Source organism: Parus major, chromosome 4, assembly GCF_001522545.3.
Source record: "Parus major isolate Abel chromosome 4, Parus_major1.1, whole genome shotgun sequence".
In the NCBI taxonomy this organism is placed as follows: Eukaryota; Metazoa; Chordata; class Aves; order Passeriformes; family Paridae; genus Parus; species Parus major.
Window position 1 is genome coordinate 19997440 of NC_031771.1, and position 8791 is coordinate 20006230.

An 8791-nucleotide genomic window follows, 5' to 3' on the forward strand; every position below is an offset into this window, starting at 1 on the left:
ACTTGGGTAAAAAAAAAAAAAAAGTAATGCCAACTTCCCTATGTCCTAAGAGGAAAGGATAAAGAGGGATCAGGCCAGAAAGAGACTTTCAATGTTGGGACAAACCCAGGGACACCCTGAGTGTGGGGTTTTTGATCTGCTCTCTTGTGAAATCCTTGCTTCTGTTGCTGTTTACATGTTGAACCAAGTAATGCCTCTGTTTTCACTCGTTCTTTACAACAGCCAAGGTAACTTTGCAAATATACAACCAAGAAGGACTGCAGGCTTGCTTGCAGTGTGTCTTTTACTGAAAAATACATTTTATTTGTCATAACATTCAAGAAAAAAACAAAACAAAACAAACCCCAACATAATACAAATGCCAACTCATTCAGTTACAGACTTTGGTACTTGGTGGTTTCAGACAGTCTGTTCTCACGTGGCTGTGACACACTGAAGTGTTCCCACTGTGCAATTCCCAGAGCGACTCCGCCGTCCTTCAATCCCAGGCCCACATCGTGGGATCACTTCAGGTTTCAGCTACACACTTGCCACAGTGTTGTCTCCATTGAGAGCAGCTCAGAGAGTCCATTTCTCTCCAGTTATACATCTTCTGTTTCTTAATTCTTCCTCCACAGGCAACAATCATCAACACGTTCATGGCATTTTCCCCTTTTCCTTACAGCCCACCCCTCTCTCATCAGACATACCACCCACATCCTCTTAACAATCATTATCCTTCACATTTGCACTTTTAAATATCTTTACACCGATAACTAACACACCCCTTTAAAAATGAAAGGAAAAAGGAAGGGGTGGGGGGCAAAAAAAAGAAAATTTAAAAAAAAAGAAATAGGTGGGAAAAAAAAAAAGCACAAGCATTTTTGAAGTATGTGTTCTCAGGTAGCCACAAGTTAATGGCAATATATAAGCATAAGGAATGACACTTTGGCCATCAACAATAAAGAATAAAGGTAGCATTGAATACAGACAAGGGGGAAAAACACCCCACACAACCCATAAATACATTTCAAATCATTCACCAATTGATTCACCAAGGGCTAAATTTGATACTGAGTGAAATCAACCCTGTTGCAAAAGACCAGAACAACATTCTGATGCATCACTCCAGTCCCACTCAAACTCTTTTAATTGGATCCTGACCTAAAATGCATGGAGAGTTGGCTGGCGCAGCCCCCAAACCCTGACAGCAGGGCTGGGAGGGAACTTGGGTGGTGCCCAGGATTTTGCCCTGCTTTGCACATGGGGTGAATTTCAGCCGTAACATACTATGACTGCACTGTGAAACATATAATACTAGCAGCTTGTGAGCCCTGACATGGAGGACTTGACTCTAATCCAAGATATGTGGTTACACATCACCCCATCCACTGGAGAAATTCACCACTGGGTATACATGGAGGAGCACCATATTACCAGAGTTTTTTTCTGGTGACGTTTTGCGGCATTATCTGCTGGGTCCGGCTTGACTCAAGGCCAGAGCTCGGGTTTTGGAAAGTGAAGAACCTGGTGCTCAGGTCTGCAAGGCACTCAGCACTCTGGGATGAGTTCAGCAAAGCTTTGCATAGATGGGAGAAGGAAAAAGTCCTTCCATTGAAGTCCCCAGGAATCTGTTTAGATATCTGAAGTTGGAGATGCATGTGAAGGCTTTGCTGGGTTTGCAAAGCGAAGCACCTTGCAAAACTGACCCCTTGATGCAAACGAGAAGTCTTTTTAGTAACAGACAAAATCAAGTAAACACTGTTTGACATTAGTATTGACACATTCCACTGAAGTAATCTCCCCTGAGAAAATAAATAGCTGTTGGTATTCCTTCATTCAATTGCTTTCATCTCCACAGGCAGTGAAAAAAAAAAAAAACCCTGCAAAATTTGCCTCCAACAAACACATGTTGAAATCCTGGGCACTTGTTTTCTATGCATTTTTTTCTTTCCTTTCAAGTACACCGGGTGAAACTGTAAACCTGAGGTTGTGTGTGCAAACCTGTATCTTGTAAACTGCAACGTGAAACTCCACTCCGAGCACCGAAACAGGAAAAGGTAGGACAGAAACATTTTGGAACAGGGATGCTAGTATTATATTGAACGTCCTGCACACGTGTGTGTCACAGGGAACCATCTACTCTGGTACCTGCACTGTCCTGCAGTCCCAAGTACTGTTCTGTTTTACACTGATACTCTAATCACAACACCTATGGACTTATCAGGCATGAGGAAGGTGGAGAAGCGTTCGTCTCCTTTAAGAGGCAGCCAGCTCAAATCCCAGTGGGAAGTTAAAGCTTGTAATGCAGACTGTACAGCTGAGGAGCACAGGGGTCAGCCTTACACGATACGTGCTCCAGCTGGGCACACCAAGCTCTTTAAAAAGGGTTACAATAGTCACTGGATTTCCACAAAGATGAAAATGGGTGAGAAGATACATGAGAAAGCTGCTATCTGCACACTTGTAGGGATCTCATCCTGAGGGCAATTACACTTTGTGCCTGTAAACAAATAAATTGCATTGAAATACAATCTCACACATATGGTTAAAGACAGTTCTACCTGAGTTTTCTGTACCTTGTGAGTTACTCAGAAAAATGAAAACCCAGGGTTTATTTTAAAAATGGGAAACTGAAACAGCTGGAGGAAAATCCTGCCTATGGGAAAATGCTTAAATAAAGACTTCTGGGGTTTATATTTAGACTTTAGAATTCTAATCTGTTACACCTCAAGAAAGCATTATCTTACGTAATTTAGGTTTGCTTTTACATTTATTTTCTTCCCAAAGTGCTTCACTTAAAATTTTGGGCAGGGACTACTGAATTTTAGTTTTACTGTCATAATAACAATTCTCTTTTGGTGAGACAAAGTAGTTGCTGGTAACAAAATAATCAGTTTGAGCAGAGCTGGACATATAAATTACAGCACTGTCAATAATCTTATAGTATATTTTTTTGTTTGAAAGGTAAATATTTTCTTAGCAAATTGTAATTGTAGCCCTAAGATAAACCTGTCAAATAGCTAAAGAAAAAACTGTAGTACTGAGGCTGTAACATTGAAAAAATCCTCTCACTGGGCAGTGTCTAGGATCATGTTCTCAACAATGTTGTAATTTAAAGAAGAATAAACTGCAGTCTTAAAGAGAAACAAATGCTGTGCTCTCCTTCAGAACCAGGATTTTAAAATATTACATTCAATTTCTGGTTTCCCAGTATTTAAACACTGTCATATTTAAGGCAGCTTGTGATATTCAAGACAGAACAGAGGAGCAAACAAAAAATGAAAGCAATCAAATGTGTTTTCTGACATTTACACAGTTTGTTTTGAACCATGCCAAAAAATAAACATTAAAGATAGATTTAACACTACAGCTCTTTTTCATTTGCAATTCCAAGTGAGAAGCAGAGATTACAAAAAAACACCTGATTGCAAATTGTGACTAAAACCTGTATGGAAGACCCTCATTTACTGCAACAAGAGAGAGCAGAGGGCTTTATTTTATTTTTGAGGAGCTGCAGGGCTGCACTGGATCATCACAACATATTCCAGGGACCTGAATGAAGCTGTGTGATGATCCACACTGGAACACTGCTGCATTTGCACCCTGCATTTCACAAACAGCTGTAGTGGCATCTCTACCATTAGCTACCAGCACAGAGGCAATGCCAAAAGCCTGGAGATCAGTACAAAAAGAACTTTGCACAAAATAACGCAGGAATTTAGTGTTGCTCACATAATTAAAAGTAGGCATACTCCAAAACAGGGGGGCATTTAGGAGAAAATAAGAAACTTACATGCTTGTTTTGTATGATGAAGCAAAAAAAATCAAGAAAACTGTAGAAGCAGTTTTTAGGATTAATGTTGAAGAGTTACCAATTGTATTTCAAATTAAAGAAGCATAATTCTTCTTCCTTATCCCTGTAAAAGAAATAAACAAACAAAACCAGAAAAGCATCATTAATACAATCTGAACAATATTTATTCCTCTAGAGAAGTGCCTAAGTACCTCTTTTGCTGTCACACTATTCTTGCTCCTCATTTCCTAAGCTACTGCCAGCAATCAGACAAGGGCACCCAACTTTTTGTACTGAGTCAATTGTTGGGCAGCCCTGGTTTTTTGAGCAGAGCCCATCCTTGCTGCTCAAGGTGTGGAATGTGCTGGGAGCCCCACAGCTCCCAGCAGACTGGTCCTGGGGAACCCCATGGACATAGGTGGAAAGAGGGTGGTGTGACTTATGTGGGATTTAAGCAATCCATCCGCTCAGTTAAAGACCTGGGCACTTTCCTTACCAACACAGCATCCAGCATGGAACACAGCAGGAAAAGGGAAACAACCCAGACCCACATGCTCTAAGATTTGTGGACTTAACACTTAAATACTGGCTCAGGAAATCACCCTGGGCAGGAGGGGTCACTAAGGCCACCATAAACTTTTATTGGTACCAGGGCTCAGCGCTACTGAAATGTTTCCAAAGCAGCCACAGTTTTGAACACAAGGTCATGCTTTTTTCCATTTGTAGACTGATTTACTAGATCAAAAGTTGGAGCCTGTTTGGTTCTTGGAATATTCCAGTATTTCCTATTAAAACTGGATAAATTCTTTACTAAATTCTCAGCAAAGGCCTCAGCATAAGTAAATCCTATGTACTGCATACTACACTGTAAGTTGACTTCTTAACTCTAGTGATGTAGAACATACATCCTGCTGAACAGGGAACAACTAAAACAAAGCTTAAAAGTATTAATTTATGAGCCTTTAAAAATCATTTTTATATACTATCCACACAAAATTAATTTTTAAAGGCAGGCATAGATTATGATAGCAGTTGGGAAGAAAACGCAACTAATAAGTATATTTACACACGTATTCCTGTACTTATAATGTGTTTATGGTCATGGTTTAAACAGAACAATGAAAAATACCCTTCTAATATTGGCAGTACAATTTACTACAGTTGATTTCTACTTTGCTACCTGTTCTTTTCTCATTATTTACCTAACCCAAGGCAGCAACTCCAGAGAGTAAAATGTGTTAAAAACACATTTTTATTTATTATTTATGCTGGGAATGAGCTCTTGTCAGGCAGTTCACTCTCTACAGGTTGGTTCTGTCTAGGCTTAAATGCAAGTTTATTTGAACTAAAAGCATCAAGGAAGAAGTGCAGCAGGCAAGGATGATGTTGCTAAAGCTCCCCACTTACACTGAGAAAAGATAAAAGAGAGAAGCAACCTTATGATATCACTCACAAATATGTCCATATTTTCCACTCTTTTCTGCATATCAAAAACTTAAGAATAGTTCAGAAATGGCAGCTTGGATTTCGTCAGATTGCTGGGATCCATTTTATCCCAGTGATTATGCAGAAAAGAGCACCAGATACAAAGGGCAGTGCTGGAAGAGCAGCAGATGTGCAGAGGATTTGGCATCAATCCACCACAGGTATCACACCATTACCAAAACCTCAAGTCACACTGACCTCCCACAGGTGACAGAGACCAAGATGGAGCAGTCAACAACAGTGATACAGCTTGTGAATGAAGATGTGAAAGAAACAGAGCAATGAAGGGAAGAAGATAATATGGGAAATGCAGAAAGGAATTCAGGAGTGGAGAAAAGGATCATTCATTCAGTTCATTTTGCCTAGTTAAAAAAAAAAAAGGACCTGAAAGGACAGTACTTTATTTAACTCACACTCCAAGGACAAAATCTGGCTGATTTAAAATCCATTTTAGGATCTGCACAACATTGCTGCAATCAAAAAACCCTGGTCTGGTGTGAAAGCAACTAACTGGAATTTAAAAAGTCAATAACAGTTCACCCTTAGATTCACAGGAAATTACATGGGTGTTCTTGTTATGGGAAAAACACCATGATGAGCAAACAAATGCTTTTCATTAGGAATTAAATGGCAAAAGATACAGGAAAATAATGTAACACAAAAGACAAAGTAGATAATAAAAGAGAGAAGAAGAATTATCCACAGGTACATGAAAATTCTGTAGGTGAATGAAAATAACAGGAAGAAGAAGGCTACACATGTGATTCCTCTCTGGCGTATACCTAATTTTCCACTGAGAGGTAAGATACAGGAATAACCAAAGTCTAATGACAAGGTAAGTGTATCCTGCAGCATGCAGTTAAAATTGTTTCTTTTAAGACTATCAGAACAGGTCAAGGGGAAAAAGTGCATCCATTGTCCAGCAGCAGGACACCTCCCTCAGCAGGTCTGAGACAGCCCAGAGGGGGCATCCCTGTCTGTATTGGACAATGATCAGTCATGACCTTGGCATGGTCAAAGATTGAAAGGGTGGTAAAATTAAACTGAAGTCTGCACACTGCTGAATGACCTGTACGGAGTACGCACATTTTTGCATCATCAGTCTTTTGGGGCAGCTCTCACACAGTTTTGCAGTGCTGGAGTTCTGACACAGCACAACAAAGCAGAGCTTCTGTTTTAACGTCACCAGTGAGAAAGAGCAATTTGGTGAGAACATCACCTGCCTCATCAGGCACTGAAGACTAAATACAAGATAACAGGATAAGCCTCTGGGAACTGAGGGGCAGGGCACACCAGGAAATATGATGTTTTTCACTTTTAAAGAGTGACACAAGAAAAGCTGGAGGTTTTTGTTTAAACAGCTACTGTTACAAATATGTCTACTCTATACCCCACCTTTTAAAAAACGTCAAGTCTCTGATCTGAAATCTAACAAATTCCTTCTGCTAGCAGTCTCAAATCAACCTCCAAATGGAAAACAGCTACTTTTTAAACTAATTTTTGCCATTTCATCTAGGTTCTCTGACTTTACTGGCAAGATGAACTCAAGTAGCACAGCAGAGCTCACGTTAAATTGACATGTTGTCTGAGTGACCCATAAGGGCCAAAGAAAACAACTTCATCCACAGCCAGGATAAAAGAATGGAACTTTCGAGATAAAGTAATTACAAGAAGAGAAGTAAGTGTATAAATCACACAATAAGGTTTCATTCAATAAATAATCTACTATGCAGCAGATGATGCAAACTAAAAAAAAAATATTAAAGCAAAATAAATAACCCAAGTGCTGGAAGACAAAATTTACCCTCAAGCATGCAACTGACAAAGCTCAGCACAAACTGGTGGCAAACTTCTGAGTGTTGCCACTCTTCCACTCTTTCTCTTTGCCTTTTCCTATACACCAGAAAACCGACTCTGTGAGTTCTTGGAAAGCCACAGAAGATTGGTGGCAGCTCTGCCTAATACTGCAAGGGATAAAGATGAGCCATGCATTCTAATGTAAGAGGCAGAAGGAGCAGTGACACCAATCCTGAGGGCACTTCTGTAATGTTTCAGGCCTTTTAAAATGAAATGTCATCTTCTTTGGCTATTTTGCACAGCACACTGCACCATGCTGGTTTCAGAGCATGCTGTATGCCCAGTCTCATGCCCTCCCCCTTGCTCCAGGACAGGCACTCGGTGCCCCTGCATGCACATCCCTGAATTTGGAGGCTGGCCCTAGGTTACAGCCCCAGGTAGCTGGACACTGCCAGGACTCTGGCACTCAAAGCTCAGAGCTGCTGTGTAAAACTGTGTTTTGCAGCAGTGCTCCAGGGAGCAGCTGTGGGCACCTCCGCTCCTGCCAGCAGCCACATGGCTCCAGGAGAGCACACCTGGGACTGCTCCACGCATCCTGCTCCCTCACCCCACTAACAAGAATGACCCAAAAGAAGGGTTTGCTTCTCTCAGACCCCTCTCTCACTCTTCTTGATGTTGTGGAGAAACAGGTTCAGGGGAAAAAGAAAGGTGCTCTCCTCCCCTTGGGAGAAAGAGGTGAGAAGTGAGATGAGAAAGATGTGTTGCCAAGGAGAAGGGGCTCCTTCATGGCTTGCAAGATGGGTCCAGATGATGGATCCAGAGATGCCCAACCACTGTCATTCCTGAGAGCAATGGGAGATGCCTCAGCCATGGAGCTGCACAAATACAGTCTGTGTGATGAGCAGCTATGGTGTGCTTCTCTGAAACTGCCAAAAAAAGAAGCTGCAAGGAATACTGAACTGCACCAAGAGGTGTGCCTAACCTTTCTATATTTTACGCCCTGGTGAGGACCTTCTGTCCCCTGAGGAGAAGCTGTGGCACTGCTGTCATTTGGCCATTACCCCTGACCCATCACCGGTGACTGCCGTGCCCGACTCACCCGCGCTCTTCACCGGTGCTCCACCACGAAGCGCATGGTGGTGCCGTCGAAGGAGGGCGGCGCGACGATCCGAGGGCCGGTGGCCGGCGCTGTGATGCTGATGACCGGCTTCGCCTCGGCTGCCCCGTGCCGCGGCGGCGGCGGGCCCTTGCTCGTAGCCACGTAGTAGGGACTCTCGGCAAAAGCCGCCTCTGGCGCGGCGGGGCTGCCAGGCTCTGCCGGGGCGCTGGCATCGCTGCCCGTGTGGGACAGCGGGCGCTGCAGGGCCCCGGCGGGCAGCACGGCGGCGGCGGGCAGGAGCCCGGGGTACAGCATGTACGTGGCGCCGTAGGCACCGGCATTGAGGGCGAGGGGCGAGAGAGGCAGCGGGACGGGAGCGACGGCCGGCTGCTGGGGCACCGGCACCTCCACGTACTGCCCGGTCTCGGGGTCGAAGAGGCGCCGCTTGAGGGGCTGCTGCACAGGCGTGTCCACCAGGTAGTACTGCCCGGTGCTCACGTCCAGCAGCACCTTGCGCTGCGTCTGCGGGAAGGGCTCGGCCGCTGTGGCCGCGGCGGGCACGGAGGGCGAGAAGCAGAGCAGCGGCGGCGGCGCGGAGCCGGGCAGGGCGAAGGGCAGCTGCGGGCGGTACAGGG

The 8791-nt window shown here is 43.7% G+C and overlaps 1 protein-coding gene and 1 long non-coding RNA gene across 2 annotated transcripts in view; both read right to left on the reverse strand.

Moving 5' to 3' along the window:
- Positions 1-277: 277 nt before the first annotated feature.
- LOC117244245 lies at positions 278-6358 on the reverse strand. Its single transcript, XR_004496949.1, has 2 exons — positions 3776-6358; positions 278-2482 (listed from the first exon to the last, which is right to left on the reverse strand). It is a non-coding gene; the product is annotated as an uncharacterized LOC117244245 (long non-coding RNA).
- A 1803-nt stretch (positions 6359-8161) lies between these two features.
- The window catches only part of C4H4orf54 (chromosome 4 C4orf54 homolog), a 4764-nt gene continuing 4134 nt past the window's right edge, over positions 8162-8791 (reverse strand). The window contains exon 3 of the mRNA XM_033513604.1: positions 8162-8774. Coding sequence (XP_033369495.1) covers positions 8166-8774 — 609 coding nt within the window. The 3' untranslated portion in view covers positions 8162-8165. The remainder of the gene's footprint in view (positions 8775-8791) is intronic.